Here is a 22,290-nt window from a genome sequence, read left to right on the forward strand (position 1 = left end):
GGAAGGAAGGAAGGAAGGAAGGAAGGAAGGAAGGAAGGAAGGAAGGAAGGAAGGGCTGACTGTATGTAACCAAGTGTCTTTTTGTTTATTCAGACTTTCAGCCTCCTCACTCCCATTGATACCAGGGAGGTGAAAGGGCTCTCAAAGCTATGGAATTATGGAATTTGTAGTTTTGTAAGAGATTTAGCTTTCTCTATGAGAGAGCTCTGGTGCCACAACAGACAATAAATCCCAAGATGCCATAGCATTGACTTGGCAGTTAAGCCATTCACAAATGGGATTATTTTTGCAGTGCAGATGCAGCCTATGTAGCAAAGGCACTAAGGAACTCCGTTAGTGAATTGTAAAGATGTGTACTGATACACTGGCAAGTCTGTTTTCCCTGCCTCTTCCTTCTTTCAAACTCACACAGAAGAAAATACTCACAGTACTTTCAGAGATAGTAGCTCATCAAAGACTCCATGCTGGAGGCTGGAGAAAATATTCCCCGACACGTTCCTGTCAAAGAGAATGCAGGAAATGAGAAGCGCTCTGTTAGGTCAGAAAAATGGCCCATCTAGTCAAGCAGATTGCTCTCCTCAAGAGCTGGGAAACTGCTTCATATGCAGGCAAGTTGAGCAACGACACCCAGATAGAGGTCTTAAATCCAGTCTTGGGATCCTATGTCTCTCATACTGATGGACTCCAGTTCCCCTACACTCCTGTGTACTCTAGTCAATGGCAGCAAATGATGCGACTGTAGTTCAGCAACAATGGGAGAACCAAAGGTTCTCCATCCCAGTTTAAAGGCAGTGCCCTCTCCCTCTCCTCTTCCTAACAATTAATATTTAGAACAAGGATGGGGAAAGGGAGGCTCCCAAGCCCCTTTTTGTAGGTGCCAAAACCTGCTAAAGCTCCACATGCCGCCAAAGGCCTTTCTCGTGCAGCATTCTGTTTCCTGTATGGAATAAACCAGAACCCACAAGAAAGATCCCAGAGCAATAGCCTTCTCCAATTGTTCCTCCCATGACTAGTGTTCAGAGGCAGGCTGCATTTGCTCCTAGAGGCCCTCAAGATCAGAAACCTTTGACAGCCTTCTCATGAATCTGTCTCAGGAGAATTAACTAGTAATTTGAGCTGGCACACACTCTCAGCTCAATGGCACCATGGGGCAATGGTTGGTGTGTTTGGGTATGTGTGTGCATGCATGCACACATGCACCAGTGTGCACAGACACACCTTTTGAGTTATACACTGCAGACATGGAGTGGTGTCCACTGATTATGCATCCTCCTTGAAAAAGAGAGGCATAAGCAGATTTCAGAAACCTCTGGCTCACTCTACCTGAAGAATAATAATTGGAGAATACCAAAAGCAGAAAGATGGGTATCTTGTACATATCTTTGTTAGCAAAGGGATCATGCTGATGAATGGGGATGACAGACACCATACATGCCAGACTCAAAGCTCATCACAACTCACAACACCAACTACTCACAAGCGGACGAGACTGGTCAGTCCCTGGAAGATGCCAGTGCTGAGGCAGCCGATGCGATTGTTGGAGAGATCCCTGTTAAATAATCAAAAGAAGAAAGGGATATAGAAAGACTGTGGACAGCCTGGGAGACTAACCAAGACTGATCTGTCAAGAGGAAACATGAAACCAAGGGACCAAGAAAGGAGCTAAAAGTACAGCTTGGAAATATTCCTTCTTTGGACTACAACTCCCAGAATATCCAACTATCATGGCCATTGGCCATGCTGATTTGGGATCCTGGGAGCTGTAGTGCAAAGAAGTAATATGTCCAAGCACTACTTTTAGTTTCTCTCCCAGCCAAGGAATCTTGCTACTGCAGTCCACAAAACAACTTTTCCATGCACAAATAAAAAGGGATAGGATGACAAAAGTTCACTGAGGAGTGCACTAACAATTGGTGGGACTGAAGCCACGTTCTCAGTTATAGAGTCATATTCTGCCACAGCAACATCTATGAAATCTTGGGGATTGTAGTCTCTCTCTCGATGAGAATCCTGAATGTTCCTCTCTAAATTGCAAATCCCAGGATTCCATAGGATTCAGCTAGGGCAGTTAAAGTAGAATCTTAGCACTATAATTGTGTAATTTGATAGAGCTGGTCATTTCTTGAGGTACAATCAGCCCACAACTTTTGCAGAAGTTAGGGGTGCAGGATGCCCATGAAAGTAGAGAAACTACCAATATTTCTAGCACACAGTGGCTTTGAATAGTACTTACAGACGTTTTAGGTCTGAGAGACCAAGAAAAGCTCCAGGCTGGATGGTGCTAATCAGGTTGTTCTTTATATCTCTGAAAAAAGATAATTAAGTCCATTTAGAAATTAGAAATTTAGAAATTAGGTTGAGGAGTGTGTGGAAAGTACCTCAGCAGAACATGAAAAAGTAACACTTCTGCTGAAAATTCTCAGAATTCCCCAATCACCATTCTTTTTTTGTTGTTGTTTTTATTACAACTGTATTAATACATTCTAAAACAAAACATGACAACAAACAACACACCAAATGAACAATAGATACAGGCAATAAACCAGGTAAGGCTCTGAAAGTTATAGATAAAAGGTGTGTTTGGGGATCCTGAAAGACATCTTTCCATAAAAATTTAGCTAAAATTGGGGGATGTCTAGCGACTAAATCTTGCTGGATATATTCAATAAATGGGTGCCAAATCTTATGAAAAGTCAATCCAGAGTGTAAGCCTCTCACTCTGTTGTTATTATCTGCCATTGGCTCCATTAACCACATGTCCCAGAGTCTAGTCCACCATTCTTAGTGACCATGCTGGCTGCAGGATTCTGGGCATTGTCATCCCAGACGTTTACTTTTGCAAGCTCTGGATCTTAGGTTATTATTCTCAATGGATGGTGGGTTGCCTCTTCTTTGGACACTGGGGCAAAACATAGGCCTACTGGCTCCAATGTCTCCTAAAATAAGTATATATCCAGGTTCTGTTGTGTTTGTACTTTTTGCTGTTAACATTTTATTGACAGCTTTTAAATTTTTTATACATAGAGGAATGATACTCATTTAACTTTCTCATGCATTTTCTCCTGCCTAAGGCACAGAGGCAGATTGCATAGCCTCTGGCTTCACAGGAGAACGCAATCCCACCACTGTCAAAAGGTAGTGCCATGGTGGGCCTACCTTATATAAACTCAGGGAAAAGCAAACTGCTGCAGCCTTTCATAGCTTGTGTGTTTTTCCTCATTAAGAATTTTTGCCACCTTGACCACACACCGACGTTGCTTGGTCACACATGTCCCCATGAAATGTGCAGGTATATTAATGCTTTCTTTGCATTAATAAAAACTGGGAGGACAATCACACATTGATGTCTGAACTGCAGTCTTATACCCACAATCTTCTGACTAAGCCCCCGCTGCTAGAATTGATCTTGTACATCAGAGAGCATCTTTTATCTTTCTTTTCTTTTGCTGTGAAATACAGTGATGGATTTCCTTCCAGGGAGACAAGGAGGTTGACATGAGGGGCAGTTTTCAGAGCCTAAAGGCACTCGTTGCCATATTAACTTCACATCAAAGCATGCTTGTAGCTGCAGGAGGTTCATTATTGTTCTGTAATTCATTAAGATCCCTCATCTGGCCCTTCCACTCCCCAGTTAATTGTTGCTTCTCCATCACACTTTGTGCCATGTAATAAGAAAGAAGGAAAACACACATACATCAGCCACCCATATGCCTAATAGCTCTAGTCAGGCAGATTGAACGCTGCAGAAAAAAAACACTTCCACCCTGCTCTGGAAAAGAAGAGAACCTCTGGCCTCATGTGCATGCACTTGCAAGACCATCTTTCACAAAATCATGTTGGAAGAGACCTCAAGTTAGCTCTTGAAAAGTTTAGTCTTTGTGTATTCAAACATACTTGAATTGTTGGGTTAGGATTTCCACCTCTCCACACCTCCCCTTCTCCAAATTTCTAACAGTTACGCGGTAGGCAGGTACAACATAGCCTTTTCCACACTGGAAATAGATATATGATTTGAATTTGGCCATGCAAAAGGGGGATATTTTGTTGCATGCTTCTTAGCCATGCTCAAAATGGAGAACACTTTGTAATTCCTCCTGGGCAGAAGGTCAAAATGTAGAGCATGTCCTAGAAAAGGAGGACATCTGGTCGCCCTGGTTGGAGGGTATACTACCATGCTGGATAAATCTCTCTTTCCCTCATTGTCTGTAGATGCAGGCAAAAGTGCAGGCCCTTTACTTACAGATTACTCATTTTGGAAATTTGTTAGTGATAAGATCAGAATCTGTAGTCTTCCAGGCATTAACCTGTTGCTTTCTTCTCTTCCCCTGCCCCCAAGTCTCTGAGATTCTGTAGGAAGGTGAGATGAGCAAAGTCACGCAGACCATGTTCCCCACAGCTGCTGCTCTAAATCATACTTTAAAGCAGAAAAGAACAAAAGCTGCAAGAGAAACCATTCCTTTAAACCCAAGCAGACAGCTGGACTCAGAAACCAGGATTGGAAAGCATTAAGAAAGGGCTCTTCTTCAAATGCCTGACACATACACAACCACATAGTGTGTGCATTACAAAAACCGTCTTTCTAAGAACTATATTGTCCAATATTTTACGGGGAGGGGGGAATGGGCATGCTTACAACATTCTTAGTTCTCAACTTAAAAATTATTGCCAGATTTTGCGGCTGTTGTTGCTACACACACATTGGGTCCTGTAACAAAATATTGCCAAGTGTGGAGTGTTTCCCTTCAGGATCTGTATCAGATAGCCATGCCCAGTTTCATGAGTCTCTATTGCAGGTCACCCTCTTATTATCATTTTCCTACTTGAGGCAGTCAGCCAGTATTCATTGCCCACTAATATGACCTTCAAACTTCAAATGACTTGCAACTAGGTTTTCAAGTTGTCAAAGTGAACATGCTATTCAATGTGCTTGTGAATAATATAATAAGGTTTCTTCTTCTCTTCCCCTCATAATCACAAGTAACAGAATTGTGTATTCCTGCATGGCAGAGGGTTGGCCCTTGAGGTCTCTTCCAACTCTATGATTCTATAACTCTAGCAGCTGGTGGGGAAGTGGATTGAGATCATGGTTTCTGAAATGAGTAAATTTTTGAGAGCACATTACTATATTCCAGATGGGATGTAGCTAAGGCATATGTCACCATGGCCAGTTGGAGTGTGAACAGTTGTCTCACTAGCCTTGGTTGTGCAAATGCACTTGGATTGACCGCTAATGTCACCGAGGTATCTAGCATACCTTCCAACTCTCCTGATTTGATAAGGTCAGTCCTGATTAATCCGCTGTTGTCCCACTTTTTCACCAACTTTTTAAATGCCCCAGTTTCTCTCTTCTTCCATTTTCTCCCTTTGTCCTCAAGCACTTCACTTGCTGCAAACTGAGTTCAGAATCCAAAAGTAGTTTTCACTCTATTAATAAAGATGGCAGAAAAGGAAAGGAGAAGATAAAACTTTCCTTTCACAGTAGGCTTAGGGGAAAGCAAAGTGCTGCAGCCTCTCCTAACTTGTGTGTTCCTCTGCATTAAGAACCCTTGCCATCCGGACCAAACTCTGATGTTGCTTGGCCACATGTGTCCTGGTTTTCATCTGTGACATGTTAGAGGGCATGATCTTGTTTCAGGGCTAAAACTGAGGCTATAATCTGAGTCTTGAACGTGACTGTAGTCCCCCAGCCCAACATAGGCTGAATCTCTGTTCCCTGATCTGTAAAATTGCCACAGTATATACAACTAATGGGTGCTAAATGGGCAACTGGGTTATCTTGGAGCATAAGAGCTCTAGTATAGTGTTGCAGTTAAAGTGTCAGACCAATACTGCAGAGAGAAGCCTTCAAAACTGTGTGAACCAGTCACTCACTTAGCCTTCCTCACAGGATCAATGCTAGGATAAAATGGGGAGGAGGAGAAAGACACGATGTGTTCCCATCTTAAACTCCTTTGGGGAAGGGTAGGATAATTTTTCAAAAAGCTGAACTCTTTTCCCTTTTGGCACAAATGTTCCCCAGCCATGGCCGCAGGCCAGAGGCCCTTTGTTTAAATGAGGTTTTATTTCAGAGAATTAATAAACAAAGAGAAATGGGTGGTGGGAGTATACAGCTTTTCCCTTGCAAGGATGGAGGTGTTTTTGGCAACTCGAATGGCTGGCGATCATGATAACATGTGGGGATGAAGGCTACGCTCCAACTTCTGGGAGATAAGGAATAAGACAAAACAAAGGAAGGAAACCAAGAGACTCATGCACTTGGCATCCCATCCTAGTTACTTTCTACCACTGTTTAATTTTTTAAAAGTGAGCTCAGCATAGGTGTATGTGTGATGGGTCCCCAGCAGCCAACCAATGCCATGCAGTAGGGCCAGGTGTGAATGGTAATGTTCCAGCTGTAGCAATATGCCAGTTTGGAGAATCCAAGCTCACCCCTGTGTGAAGAAATCAGATATCATAGCATCTACAGGCCAGCTGACAGTGCTGAGCAGAGCAATGGAAGGGGGAATGAACATGTGCCATAAGCCCTGAGGGCAAAGTTGTTACTTCAGCTGCAACTATCTTATAAACATGTGATAACTAAGAATGAAGGGCTCTTCTCAAGGCAACCAACAAAAGGCCTCTGTCTAGATCTCTCCTTGAAGGAAGCTCAAAAGTTTCCACTAGCTTCCTTTTAGCAGATCTTGCCAGTAGATGCAGATGTGTGGGAATTGCTATAGAGGTGTTGGAATCCACAGCTGTGATGCATCGTTGCATTGTTTTATGACATGTGGACTAGTAAAATTACTGACTTTGCCAAACGAGTACAAGATGACAACATCAGGAGATTCAGTCACACATCACCAAAAAGCACATAATTTGATTCTTATGTTTCTACCAACCAGGAATAATTGTGCATTCCCCCTGCTTCTGTGATAATTTCATCAATTTATGATTCCTTCTGGTTGAGGATAGGGAGACTTGGAGATGTCTCATTCATAGGGTCACTATAAGTCAAAGTCAACTCAAAGGCAGGTTACTACAACAACTGTTTCCAACTAATTAGCCATTGCATGGATGGGGAGCATGGAAGCCCAGTGCAATAACACTGATGCAGGTTTACATTCCACAAGAATTACTGTTGGAACCCAACCAATAGCTTTCTTGGGAGACCAACTTCAGAAGTTGTGTTGCCTTGGTTTTTGTAATTATAGTCTCTTGATGATCTTGATTATTGGCTTTTATTTATTTTATAATTCATTTATATCCCTCATTTTCCCACTCAAGGTGGAATTACTAAAACCAAGACAGATTAAAAACCATACAAAAACATCAGTATGAATATATGCATGCCGCTTCAATCTGAATGGGAGAGGCAGGGTAATAATAATAATAATAATAATAATAATAATAATAATAATAATAATAATGCATATAGAGAGTCACTGTGGTAAAGTTTTGAGTGTTAGAGTACTAGGACTCTGGAAAAACAGGGTTCAGTGTAGTATTTCTGAGGCTGCATTTACTGCTTCCTGCTCTCCACCAAGAGTCTAACCAGCCATTGTCTTCCAATTTGTGTCCTTTTTGGATGTTTCCTCTAAAAGAAACATCCAGATCCAGGTGGATATAATCCAACTGTCATTGTCCACAAAAAGTAAAAATAAAAAAAAAATGCATGCACACAGAGCGAGAGACCTTTTCCCTTTCCACATTTAGTTTCTTGTGAAATCTAGATGGATTTCCTTCCTGTGCCGGCTGAATTTGTTGTTAACTCTTTCCCCAGCAGCCCTTCCAGATGTGTGCAATAAATTTAACAGCCAGAACTTTGAGAAGGAGCTTTCTCCTCTTCCTCCCTCTCTGCCTTTCATCATTGGCTGATATATGGATTGCTCTGCCCCTTCTTTTTTCAGACTGAATCACCACCCCTAAACCGTGTTCAAACAGGAATTGCTATTTCCCCCCAGCAATGTCCATCTGCCATTTTCATTGCCAGTATTGTTGTGGTTAACTGCCCTTGAGTTGGCCCCTACTCTGGTGACTCTGGATGAGAGATGAAGAAGTCCTCCTTTCCTCCACTGCTATGCTTAAGTCTTGTAGATCCATGTGGTCTCTTCCAACTCTATGATTCTAAGTGCATATCAGACTTCTATGAGTCTAGCCATATGATGCGGTCTTCCTCTCTATCCACTGCCTTCCACCTTTACTAGCATTATTCTCTTTTCTAATGAGCCATGCCTTCTCATGATGTGGCCACAGTACAACAGCCTCACGTTTCATCATCTTGGCTTCCAAGGAGACTTCAGGCTTGATCTGTTCAAGGACCCTTCTGTTTGTCTTTCAGGCTGTCTAGCACTCGTCTGGCTAGCCTACCCATCTAGGAAAAAAGGCAGCTTAGTCCACCTTTCTATATCAATGTCTGCTGAAGTAGTTTCCTGTGATTAAACTATTATGTGACCAATATCAAATAATCAAATATCGGTACCAAATATTCAATCACAGATCTTTCATGTATACCCTCCTACTGTCTTGATTTGGCAGGGACACACCTGCAAAACCTCTGTTATCCCACTTTTGCAGCTGCTTTTTAAAACGTTCCAGTTTCTCCTCCTCCCACTTTCCCCTTTGTCTTCCGCTTACATCCATTGATACAAACTGAATTCAGGGTTTTAATATAATGCAATATGAATGTTTTCGCCCCTTTGCAGCAGTGTTCATGTGACTGGGGATGGAAATCCAGAAGCCTTCAACTCCTTACAACTGTAGCCAAACTATGGATCCCTCTGAAACCTTGTAAAACAGTAGCTGGGAAGAGGATCACATAAAGAAAGGGGAACAAAACTCCTTTCCTTGCTCCCCTTGTAATTCTAGCACTGCATTCCTGCTCCAGTTCATTTCCTGCTCTTTTTCCTGTCAAACAGCTGCCATACTTCACCATACAGATGGCTGCAGCTGCACAGTGTTTAAAAGTAATTACTCACAGTGCGCATGCACAAATGATAACATGCATGCACAAATGATAATGTGTGTGTGTGTGTGCATGCGCATACACACGCCCCTCTGTGTTCCACAACACAAAGAAGGGTAGAAGATGGCCTTTTCCAACTTAAAAGCAGCAACATCTATCAGTGTAACAACCCACTGTAAATAAGGCCTTTATCACACCATGAGTTATAGTATAGCAGGAACAAACTGTGCTAATTCCATTATTGCTTTGTTCCTATCTCATGACGGCATGTTTCCCTTGTTGTTGTTGCTGCTGCTGTTCTTGTGTGCCTTCAAGTCCTTTCTGACTTATGGTGACCCAAAAGTGAGCTTATTACACAGTTTTCTTGGCAAGATTTGTTCAGAGGCCTTTGCTTTACTATAACTCTGGAGACCAGGACTCGAATCCCTGCTGGACCATGGAAACCCAGGCCAAGTCACACTCTCTTAGCCTCAGAGAAAGGCAAAGCTTCCCCCTATAGAGTTACCTTAAGCCAGAAACGACATTAAGGCATACATCAACAGCAATCAAATATTGCTTTTTAAAATCTGTGTTACTTCCTCCTCCTGCCACTTTTCCCCATCACTGTCAGCATATTTCAATTGTTGGAAACTCAGTTCAATGTGAAAAGTGGTTTGCAGTCAATTAACTCAGTGGGGAAGAGGAAAAGGGGTTGGAATTTTGCACTTCCCAGTTGTTGTGTGCCTTCAAGTTGTTTTCAATTTATGGCAGACCTAAGGCAAAACTATCATGAGACTTTCTTTTCAAGATTTGTTCAGAGGGGTTTCCCTTTCCCCTATTCTGAGGCTAAGAGAATGTGACTTACCCAAGGTAACCCAGTGGTTTCCCATGGCCCAGCAGAGATTCAAACCTTAGTGATATAGTATCTCTTCTTTCTCTGTCTTCTCTTTTGGTGGGCCATAGTGTGCCAGGAAGCCATAAATAGATAGATAAACCCAGTTCACTTTGCTGTTCATCCCAAATTTGAGAGCCCTGTGAGCTCCTGCGAGAGTCATATTTCTGGACCAGAATATGTGAGGTTTTGACAACACCACTAAGTTAGATGTGGCTGGGACGGCTCTGTTCAAGCACAAAGCATTAGCCGCTTCCCTTTAATAAAGCCCTGCTCGAGATGTAATTTCAAAACAGACAAAGTGAAGACAAACCCATACAGCTCTGCTATCAGTACACTATCCTTCAGTTCATTATTCTGTTCATTGGGGTGGCTCTGACAATATCTAGACTGAAGTAACAGCCTCAGGTGGCACATGTTGTGGAGAAGCAACAACATTATTCCCTGGGATGTTCCTCCTGAGACTCTTGCCCATTCTCATTTGTTGAAGGATAGAGACGTAAGCGCCACATGGCCTGTCTTTGGTTTCCCTAAGCTAGTATGCAAGTTATGATGCCAGTCTTAAAAGAACAGCATTGGCTGTCAAAAGATTTCTGGTTTAGATTCAAGGTGCTTGTGATGACATTTAAAGCTCTAAATGGATTGGGACCTCAGGTTTGCTTTTTGGAATATATATACAGTATTACTGTTTTCAAACCATGGATGGTTGAATCTGTGGATAAAGAATACATGGATATGGAGGGCCAGCTGTATAATGTTGTGTGCCTTCAAGTTGTGTCCGGCTTATGGTGAACCTAAGGTGACTCTATTACAGGGTTTTCTTGGCAAGATTTGTTCAGAGGGGGTTTGAGAGAGTGGGTTTCCATGCCTGGATGGGGCTTTGAACATTGGTCTCACAGAGTATTGGTCCAATGCTGAAACCACTACACCACACTGGTTTACTTTAAATATCAAGGGTAGAAATATTTAAACAAACAAATAAATGAGATGCTATCCTATTGGGAGTGTTTAGGTAAGATTCAACTGGGAGCCCTGCCAGTTTCTGTATAAGAAACACAAAGCTGGGGAGCCATTTTGCACTTCGCCTCAGACAGCAAAGTGTCTTATGAGTATCCTGAAGCTCAAGTAAAGGGAAACACATTTCCAGATGGAAAACAGGAATCTCTTTCTCTTCCAGATCTCAGCCACATTTGATCATGCATTCTCATATGAACAAACCAGCTGGCAGCATGTCTCAATTTCAAATAGGGCTTGAGAAAAGCTGGAAACAGATGAAAATATCTCCTCTCTAAACTCATCCAACTGGAAAGGAAAAACCATATTCCACAATGTACAGTAACAGACACAGCAATGCATCTATGCTCAGCCAGGAGTCAACCCACAGGAGTCACACAACCTCCTCGAACAAAGATTGCCCTGTTCTCTGTAGATGGAGACTCATTTCCTTTGTGACAATAAAGGCCTTCCCTCCCAGTTTGCTTTTGCCTGAGCTTAGATGGTGGACCTCTGCTCGCTGAAGGCCTCCTTTGTCTCCTGGGGGACTGTTGCTTCATTGAACTGCCAAGCCACAGATGCCAGCAAAGGAGAAGTTTTAGCAACAGGTGGTTTTTAGAAGCAAGGTTACCACTTTGCTGAAACAGCCATTTTCAAGTTTTATGCAGTTGCTGAATGACCGAGTCACCTAAAAAGTGGGAGACAACAACCTGCAGAAACAGGTGAGATGTTCTGATGTACTTCATCCTTTACAATGATCAACAATTACTCAAAATTCTCTTTTGGGACAGATCTTTGTCCTCCATCTTCCTTCCATTGCAACAGACAATGGGTAGTGACCTAGGGACACGTAACCTATGTACCATATATACTCAGTTATAAGTTGACCTCATATATAAGTCGAGGGCAGGTTTGGGGTCCAAAATTATGGATTTTGATATGACCTGTGGATAAGCCAAGAATAAAACTTAGGGGCATGTAAGAAATGACATAAAGGACAAAGAAAGGGAAAACAATGCCAAAGAACATACAAATTTCCAGCAAGAACTGTGTTCATCCTAAAGGCGACCAGGCATAGGCAGGGCTAAGAAAACACACGCTTGTCACAAAGGATGAAAAGACAAACCAAAGCAAATGGTGACATCAGCAGGGATTATAGTCTTTAACTTTAGTGTAATAACTTTGCCTGATTTTAACCCAGAAAAGCTGACAAACATATACAAATGTCTTACTCAGATCCTTCAAAGACCAATTCCTTTCGGCACTTCTTTGAGCAATAGACCAACATTACTACCTGCAAACTATGAAAACATGCTTTGAAAGGCAGATAGTTGAACTGGATCCTGACAGCACAACTGACATTAGCTTTGCCAAAGGAGGCAAAAGAGTTTGTTGCTGAATGATCTGCAGTAAAACCCCATTTGGCAGCAGTTTCAGAAGACGAAAAAACACTCCAGGTGAGGCAGGTGGAGGATAGTGCTGAAAGGACAGCTCCTGCTCACCTGGATAGGTAAATAAGCAAAAGAAAAAGAGGGATCACATGGCTGCAGAAATCAATGACTTTAAAACATCCACAGCCATGGATGCGAATCAGTGTCACAATCCTATACATATTTGTCCACTGAATTATTGTATTTTAATTCTGAGCACACATACATTGAGAGTTAGAGTAAAAGCACATTTTATTCCTGGCATGTTTCTAGATTGGTTAAGGCAACCAGCTTCAGATAATGTTGGACTGTAGCTCCTCTCAGCTATATCCTGCATAGCCAGTGGTGAGGAATCATGGGAATTGTAATCCATAACTATTATGGTTCTGAAGGTATTCTTGTCTCCCGAGAATCGTCCTTCAGTATCCTGAAGAAAACACATATAGGTTGGCATCCTCTTGAATCATCCTAATTAAAACAGACTCATTCAATCAACTATTGAATGGTGAGCCAACAGACGGTACATCCCACTGATTCAATGGGTCTACTCTAGTTAGAACTGGCAGCAGGCTCTAGGCCACACTCAGTGCACCAACTGGCATCAGAACTTATTTAGTGGCATCAGCATAAACTGTTTCCAGAATCAAAGGCAGTATCCAACTCTGAATACCACTTCTGTTGAAGCTCTTTTCCGTAGGAAACACTCAAATCAGAGCTTTTCCACAGCACAGCCAATAAATCATTTTGGATTTTCTTTCAAGCAAGGCCTGCTGGCAAAGCCCTCACAGAGCTGACTTATATTCTACTACAGAGAGTGCAATTTGGACACAAACCAGAGACTTTCGTAGTATGAACAAGATAATATAAACTCCTATGCCCCAGTACCCATGGGACATCTGTGTCTCTGGGATTTTAACCCAACATTCCACCCAGAGCATAAACAAAAGACAGCCGAAAAGAGCTGAACTAAACAGCACGGCTCTGTTCAAGTCAGCCTTCACTTCCTGGGAATGCTAGAGGCAAGCACAGACATTTGGAAGAAGAAATAAAGGAATGTGTGCTTCACGTTTCCAACAAGGCTGCATTCAGAAAGGCTGGGGTTAATGACAAATGCCATTCCCAGGCCAGCTGGAAAAGGCAGTGACACCAGGCGAAATCCACAGCTGGCACAAGCTGGCAGTTCTCATGTAAACTGTGAGACCAAGAGACTGAGAATCTGGACCAGTTATGCCAACTATGTGAAACCAAAAGCAGCTAACATCTTAGCTCATGCATAGCTTTCTAGCGAAGGAGAATGGGGGCAGTGACATTGCATGTCTGAAGAAGAAGGGAGGTGGAAGGAAAGGAGAAGACAAGAAGAAGGGAGGTGGAAGGAAAGGAGGAGACAATGAAGTCCACTGGTTAGGGAGAAGTATTTGGGCTAAGGTGCCAACATGGAAATCTCAAGCTTGCCACGTATTCACTGGGTAATCTTCTGATGAGTCCCTCTCCCCTTTCTCATCCAAGATCTCTATCTATAAAACTGGAAAGACTGGGTCATCGAGTGGAAAATGTTCTGAAGGTGGCAAAGTATACAAGCTATTTTAAATATAAATAGGAGCCAAGTCTTCATGTGGGGTGATGACAGACATCCCATGGAGAAGAGAAACAAGGGGGGAGGGGATGAATGTTTGTTGAACAAGATGTCAAGATTGCACCATCTGCTCCCATCTCCAATGGCCACATGCTCAACCAACTCTGCTTAAAAATCTTATGTACAGCCATGACGAAGTATGGCTCTCTCCATGGAGTCTGCAAAAAAGACTGCACAGAAAAGCTATGACTATACAACTTGCATACATGGATACCCACTTCTGCAAACACTTAAATGCATTCTTCCTGAATTGTCATCTGCACATAAGATTGCCAGGTTTTCAAAACAGCAATAAGGGACAGACAGAATTCATAACCTGAGGTGCTGACAATCAGGGAGGAACTACTGACAAATAGCAATGACAGTATTGGTTTCAGTTAACGGAACCTTGTGCCCATCTATAAAATTAACATATTGTCCACATTCATATATTATATGATTTCAATCTTTATAAAGGTACCACTGTCAGCCCCAAATAGAGGTTTTGGGGCTTCTTGTTTAGTTTATACAAAAGAAAATGCTTTCCAGTCCTCAAATGGGGAGATCCCTTATAAGGGATATCTGACATATCCATTCTATGGACTTCTGGGGAAACTGTAGCCGTATAATTCAGGTGGAAGGGGGTCATGTTGTTGTTATTATTGTTAAATGATCAAGAGTCAGAAATCCTTACTGATTTAGACCTAATGCCCATAGATGTACAACTCCAGATCTACCTTCTGCCTACCACCACAATAGTAGTGAAAAGGAAACTGAAAGGCAATAGTCTCTATTACATCAGAACCATGAAGTCAATAGAACTTGGAAAGTAATTTTTTAAAACCAATTCCTTCCTATTACTCATTACCCTGTTTGAAAAGTAATCCAAACATTTAGGATTGATGGAAGAAACTTCAAACATGGCATAAAACTTCAAAAAGTCCTGCTAAAAATTTTCTTAAAAGTAACTTCTGAAACTAATTTGAAACTGTTTATCCATAAACCAAAAAAAGTAACTTTGCTGTTGTTTGCTACATTGTTTTTGAGGTCTGACTGCATAACCCCCTTATTATCCCCCCCAAAGAAGCTAGTTTGCAGATAACCATGTTCCTTGTAACTCATCACCTCCAAGTTTTGGAAGGCGATCAAAAGGACATCCAAATCAAGTTAACAAGGAAATAAACAAATGGCAGTTTGGAGAGCAAGGAGAACATAAACTAAGTTGCATGCACTGGAGCATCAATTAAACTATTGCAATGCTTAAGCCAAATAAGTTTTGAGAGCAGGACAACTGACTCACAGATGTCCTGAACCTTTGGCCACTATTTCATGCCTTGGAAGGTAAATCTCTTCTCTCACAGACACAAACACACACTCCTTGCAATTGTTGCAGCATTTCTCTGCACAAGACATCTGGTTACTATCAGCCAACACATATTTCTAAGTTCAGTGTGAGAGTTCACAGCTGTCACTTTCTATCAGGATTAACCCTTTAACTGGCACAGAAATCCTTTATAATTTCCCTAAATTCTGATTCCTTCCCACAAAAAGAACAGAAACACACTAAGGGCAGGGGAAAAAACTGAAGTGCCCTTTGAACCTAAAGGAGTTAAGGACAAGGAAGCAATGTCACAAATAAAAAGAGAGAGGCGCGCTACAGACCGTCCTTAAAGGTGGCAGTGCTGTTTGTGCCGCTGGCAAGCCACAATGGATATACTGCGTGGCTTGGCGTCGGCAAGAAAAAGAAGCCGCAAAAAGCTGCTTCTTTTTGTGGTGCGCTAGCGATGCCGCAGTGCACCATTGGTGCACTCGCAACGTCACCTGGGCATCCGTTACGTCAAAATGGTGGTGCCCGTGTGAACAAGGCGCCGCCATTTTGTACGTACTCCATATGTACTAGGGTTGCAGGCATCTAAAAGAGATGCCCCCAGGCAACCCTAGTACATATGGAGTACATACATGGGTGCCTGTCTGTAGTGGGCCAATATAAAGCTTGGTGTCACAAAGAAGTGGGGAACCTGTGATCCTCAGCCCTAATTTTAAGTAACCCTAACATTGGATTGTTTTAGATTTGTAAGCCGCCTTGAGTCCCTGCACTGGGAGCAAGGCGGGTTGTTGTTGTTGTTGTTGTTGTTGTTGTTATTATTATTATTATTGAAAAAGCCCTCTGTAAGAACAATCTGTCTCATGCCCAACAGCCCACTGGTTGAGAAAGAAGCAGAGCAAAAAGGAGGTGAAAATAAAGAGATGGGGAGAAAGAAACCACGGACAGAAACAGAGAAAGAAGAAGGATGGGGTTGGCCTTTTTTGAAGCTCATCCACATGCTTGGCTTTAGCCCCATGCACTGCTAATACACAGTCCCCAATAAATCACCCCAAGAGACTGCAGCCATGAACCTAAAAATTAAAACAACAACAACAACACAGAAAGATTGCCCCTTTGAGTATAAGATAATAAAATTACTTTTCAGGATTTCATTAACTTTTCACTTTCCATTTCTCCTTATGGAAGGTTGCTTTCCGCTATATATTTTCCAAACCATAATGACATCCCATAGGTAAGACTAATGAAACCAAACTGCAAACCAAAGCATAAAATGGGTGCGATTTAGCACTAGTAACTAAACAGAGGCAATGGCAGTGCCTTACGTCAGAGTCAGACACGCTCTTCCTGTGAAAGGGGTTTAGGAAATTTCCATGCAGCTCCTTCTCAAGCAATAAAAAGCAGCTACCCACCAGTGGTTGTCACCCAAAGGAGTGCGTGCTACTCTCCAGGGAAACTGCTGGGGAAATCTTACTCTTGAAATGATGTGGGTTTGCTCTGGAAATATGGCTTAGATGCATGCAAGAGAACAATAGGGCTAACATTTGGAAAGAGGCAATTAGCAAACAGGAAATGCCATTTCATTTGCAATTGAACAAAAACCTCTGTCTGCAATTGCTCTCCAGATCCCAGACATGGGCTTGAGATGGTGCAATTTGGAAGGCTTATTCCTCTCTTATACAAATGGTAATTTGCATCACAAAAATGTACAGGCCTATAATATGTATGTCCACAGCAAAAGCTTCCTCTGTCCCTGCTCCTCCTAGCATTTGAGTTGAGATCTGCTTTCCAGAGGCTGTAGCAGAGCTAAAGATGTCAAAGAAAGATTTTAACAGCACAGGTCTACATGTTTTTACTTGGAGGTAAGACCCACTATGTTCAACAGAGCATACCCCTCCTAAGTATATTTAGCATTTGCAGCCTAACAACATGATCTGCCCAGATGTAAGTCCAATTGAACTATAAAATTGATCAGGTTTTAATTTATTAATCTTTTTGATAAAATTTGTAAGAACCTGAAATAACACTGACTAAATGAAATCCTTACAAGATTTTCTAATTGTGAAACATGCATCAGAGAAAGTTCACCTAAGTCTGCAAAAACATATACTACAACTTCTTTCACACAGGTAGTTACAAAGGTGCTACAAGATCCCTTTGCATGCTGGTATTCTAGACTAACATGGCTTTGTCTCTGAATATTAGACGTAGTTATCACTAAAGGACATAGGACTTACCCCCAGGTAGCTGTGCACCAGGATCACAACCTACAAGTTAAGTATTGAGTTTGAATCCTTGAACAGCAATGAACTGATTGGGGAAGGGTGCTTTTTTCTGCAGATATGCAGCACAAGAGGAAAGGTTAAGAACACACAAACCCATGTATTCCACTAGATCAGATTGGACACTGTGGCATACTTCAGTCTTACTGTCCAGAACAGTGGTGGGAGTTATGTGACCCTCCAGACGTTGGTGAACTGCAACTCCCAACAGCCATAGCCAGCATAGCAATGGAGAAGAATGCTGGGAGGTACAGTTCAACAATATCAGGGAGCACACAATTCCTGACGCTGTATTAGAAGGCGATGTACTTACTTCCCTTCCAGCCGAGCTACATTTGAAGATGCAATGCTCACTCTCTGAGTGGGGCCTATACACCAAAGTCCTGCCTTTATGGCACCACTGAATAAATTGTTCAGCTAGAGAATGATACTGCTATAGACTGAGGCTAAAACAGAGATGTCCAAGTTTGACTCGACACTCCCCGCTGCTCCCATTTCTTTGTATTGATTATGTTGCTTTTTCCCAGGTTGGCTGGGGTGGGTGATGACAAATATGACTAGCACACCCACCAACATTTCACATATGAAAATCGGGACTTGTGTGGCCAAACAACATCAAGATGGCAACAGTCATCAATGAGGAAGAACACACAAGCTAGGAAAGACTGCAACGATTACTTTTTGCATGACCCCATTGGGAAGGGTAAGATTCCTCCCTCTCTTTCATCCTCCACCAGATGAAGTTTATAAATATTCTCATGATGTGTCCATTCAGAATATGGGGGGGAAACTGCAAAATTTTGGTAAGTGCTTATCAGAAACAAACTGAAAGGAAACGTTCCCCTATCCTTGGTGGTAAAAATGAACAGGGTAAAGTATGCACAATTCCATTAACTGCAAATAAAGAACCATAAGACATTTCCTAGGAAGCTATTTATACTTATTAAAAATAATAATCGCTCATCTTTCCCAGTGGAGGAAATATGTCTGTACCTATTCACATCTCAAATACACCAAATGTTACCAATTTTAGAATTGCCAGTTATTGAAGCTTTCTTGACTGTTTGCTTTAGGCAGCCTTCGCTTCATGCTATCATTGAGACTAAAACCACCCTGGGTGAGCGGCATAAACCCCACCCAAGTCTTTCTGGAAAGGAAAAGGCTCCAATTATAGCTGCCGCACCATGCACACAAGAGACCAAGGCCATTCAGCTTTTCTCCAGCTGAATGTTCAACAGACAGAGGGCTAATTCTTGCGCCTCCCATATGGTAAGCCACTGCAAAAGGCTGAGCTAAGAAACAAGGGACTGCATGACGCCAAGCCTACACTTCATCCCAACCCAAAGAGGCTGTTGACTTTGGCATTTCCACTGTGTGTTTTAGTTCTATTCTCTTCCATAGCAGCAGGTGGCCAAACGCTGTGGGATGTTTGCACTGAAAAGCCCAGAGGTGAGGAGACAGCTTGATGGACTCCTAAGATTCCTGAAATGAACAAGTTTGTTTGCGACACTGTGATCCAAGCTCAGTTAAATAAATTTAACTAATGAGCAAATAATATAAGGAAAATATGTAAGACGTAAATAGTTTCCCCTTTAAAAATGGAAATCTCTTTTTAAAAAAACCCAAATCCTCCCAATTGAGCATTCTTCTCATAGGTAATTGACCAATTGTGGAAAATTGCCTTGGGACCTTGATACTCGAGACAACGGCCCTCTATATGTATGCCTGCCAGAGAACTGAGATCTAGAAACTTATTGTATAAGAAAGGCCCGTTATAAATGGGCACCCTAGAACGGACTCAGTCCGTGCTAGGATTAGAAAGGGGCGTCTCTTCCAGACACCCCTAACCCTAGTACGGACTGAGTCCATATGAAATGGCGGCAGCCGTTCCACACGGCCACCGCCATTTTGATGTAGCAGACGCTCTGTGTCCACACGCCGCACCCCGGAAATGACGCCGCGAGTGTGCGCTTTGGCACTTCCGGCGTCTCTTCCGGGGTGCAAGAAGAAGCGCAATTTTTGCTCTCCTTCTTTGCAGCGTCCAGGAACTGCGCTGTTTGGCTACTGTGGTTCTCGGATGCTGCAACCAGTGGCGGCAGCAGATCGCTGCTTTTTGGCGGTCTGTAACCCGCCAAAAGAAAACTAATATGGAGTGGGAGAATACCAGCTTTCTCCATGCCTCTCTGCATGCTGTCATGCTACTTTCGTTCTCTTCCCAAGAGAGATGATTGCATAAGCATGCCTTTTGTCAAGTTGGAAAAATCTATTAGACAAGAGGCACGCTTTTACAACTGTCTTCCTGCAATAAGATTCCTATTAGAGGGGCCCTCCATTGTGTCCCACCACTAAAGGAAATACATTGTGGCACGACATCTGAAAGCTTCTTCTCTGCAGTGGCACCCCAGTTTTAGAATTCCTTCCTGTTGGGAGTCCCAACCGGCACCAGTGTTGGGATTATATTGGCACCATATTAAAACCTGGCTTATTAAAGCCTTCAGACCTAACTGATTTTATCCAGGCTGCACATGTCTTATGACTGCACTGTTTGGAGTTGCTTTAACTAATCTGAAATTGTCTGTTTTTTAATTAATAAATGAGTAAATATATATTTTGATCTTTTAAAAAATATTGTTATTATATATTGTTTTCCATTGATTTGGTTATAAGCCACCCTGAGATCTTTGGATGTATGGCAAGATATAAATATTTAAACAAATAAATAAGGAATTGAGACTCTGGTTAGCATTAAGTCCTCTTATATATATTTCTTTCAAAAAGGTCTTGCCAGTGATTTGTCCTAAAGGATCAGCACTGGAGCAAAATGTTACAAATTCCAAACCATTTGCCCTCTGCCAGATACGTGGAAGAAGAGGGCAATCTCTAGAAGAAAGGGAGGGAGGAGTGTCACAGCATGATTAATTTCCACTATTGCAAGGTACATACAAAGTGGAGAGAGTAAAGCAAGTAATGGCTGAAGAAGGGGAATCCTTCCCCCCACCAGGTCAGGGGTTCAAGCCCAGCTCAGGTTCACAGTGACAGAGTGTTGGTTCCCATCCGCTGGCGGCTTGTCAAGCCCAAGTGGAGCGAGCAACAGGGCGCAGCCTAGTTGGAAGTGTCTGCGACACAAAGGCCATCATCTCAATTGGCACTAATTGACCCTCCTTGCTGGTGCCATCAGCAGCCAGGCCCAGTGGTGAATGAATGAGTGGCTGAGAAGGAACTCTTCCCCCATTCACTACCCTTTCTCAGTAGGTTGGTATTAAAATCCAGAACAAATTCTTTGGCACTGAAATTCTATGATTCCCATTTCTGTAATATACCGACTGCAGGTAAGAGGGGAAAATATTCAAGAAATGCATCCTCCTGCATGGCAGGGTAATCATAATGATGAAGATGAAGAAAATGAGAAAAGCAACACTAGATGTAAATTCAATATCATTTCCCACTCAAAGTCATTAGAGCCAATCCCAAGTCTGGCAACAGAAGACATCTAGTGACAGAAACAAATTCTGGAAGTAAAGAACAGACTACTGAGGCTGGTGCAGTCTAAAAACTGCAACAGTCTAGATGATCAGTTAAACTCCACCTCTGCAATCAAATGCTACAACTGTTTACTTTATATATCTGGAGGAGGGGAGAGACAGGAGCCACAGATCCAGTTTAGCAGCGGTAGTTCCAATTAATACTGTACTCACATACTCATATCTCTCCATACAACCCAATGAGAACATCCCTGTTCTTAAGCAGTCTTTCCAGCTATCCTACAACTGTCACTGCCAGTGCTATGGATTGCTGGGATGCTAAAATTACAACCCCACACTGGCAGGGAAGGCATGAAGGCAGGCATTCAGCATCCTCTGACTGACAGCTCTGGTTTCTCAACATAATTTGAACATTCCAGAGGTGACCGTGAGGTTAATGCCATCTGGAGCACATGGAGGATCAGGTCTGGCTGTTTGTTCAGGGCTCCCAGAACAATGAGACTTTAAAGAGATTTTCAGCACCCCGGGGTCCAACCCAATTAGACACAGTTTTCCAGGTTGGCAGTCAAAAAGTGGGGAGGAGGGAGCATGGGGATGCCAAAAGAAACACGGCTCGGGAGTCAAGTTCAAGGGTTGCCTAGCCAACACAAAGCCGATCAGTTGGTTGGGAGGAGAAATGGATAGACTCAGTCAAAAGGCAGCAGGCCTCTCTTTAACTAAGGGGAGTGTCAAAGAGTACTGGTATTACTTTGGAAACCTTACTTTTTTGGACAACAATTCCCAGGAGCCCCCAGCTGGAATATTCTAGGAGAGGTTGTCCAACACAAAGCAACTTTTCAAAACGTTGATGCTGATTTGCTCAGACTTGGCCTTAGACATCCCAGGATGGGGAGATTGGCTCTGAACAGCTCCAAACTGCAGCCTCCTCACCTCCTCCTCGGGTGAACAGTAATCCTTTCCCATTAATGAGAGCTTTATGCCAGGATCCAAGGGGTATAGCTGATCCTCATAAAATGGGGAGGTGGGTAAGAAATAAATCTGCATTAAAGAAACAACAGCTAATGCCTTCAATGTTTTTTTCTCCATTTTGGAAACACGAATAGGTCTCTACCCCAACCTGCCCTGTAGACTGAAGCAGGGGCAAATAGTTCTATTTGCAGCAATCTGACTTGGGAGGAAAGGCAAAGATATAAAAGATTAAAATGGTTGCTCTAATTTTGCAGTCTTTATAACCTTAAATTAATAGCATATTATTGGGACAATACAGATTTTCTCCATCTGTGGCCAAGGAAGATAATGCGTGAAAATTGGTCTAGCTGCTTTGGATCCAGCTGTGTTGCTATAGGCATTGACAG

At 42.5% G+C, this 22,290-nt stretch overlaps 1 protein-coding gene across 1 annotated transcript in view; it reads right to left on the bottom strand.

Moving 5' to 3' along the window:
* ADGRA2 (adhesion G protein-coupled receptor A2) overlaps nt 1–22,290 on the bottom strand; it is a 72,342-nt gene that overhangs the window by 23,742 nt on the left and 26,310 nt on the right. The window contains exons 3-5 of the mRNA XM_042474925.1: nt 2,234–2,305; nt 1,478–1,549; nt 427–498 (exon numbers count right to left, since the gene is read on the bottom strand). Coding sequence (XP_042330859.1) covers nt 427–498; nt 1,478–1,549; nt 2,234–2,305 — 216 coding nt within the window. The remainder of the gene's footprint in view (nt 1–426; nt 499–1,477; nt 1,550–2,233; nt 2,306–22,290) is intronic.

The sequence above is a fragment of the Sceloporus undulatus genome, chromosome 6 (genome assembly GCF_019175285.1).
Source record: "Sceloporus undulatus isolate JIND9_A2432 ecotype Alabama chromosome 6, SceUnd_v1.1, whole genome shotgun sequence".
In the NCBI taxonomy this organism is placed as follows: domain Eukaryota; kingdom Metazoa; phylum Chordata; class Lepidosauria; order Squamata; family Phrynosomatidae; genus Sceloporus; species Sceloporus undulatus.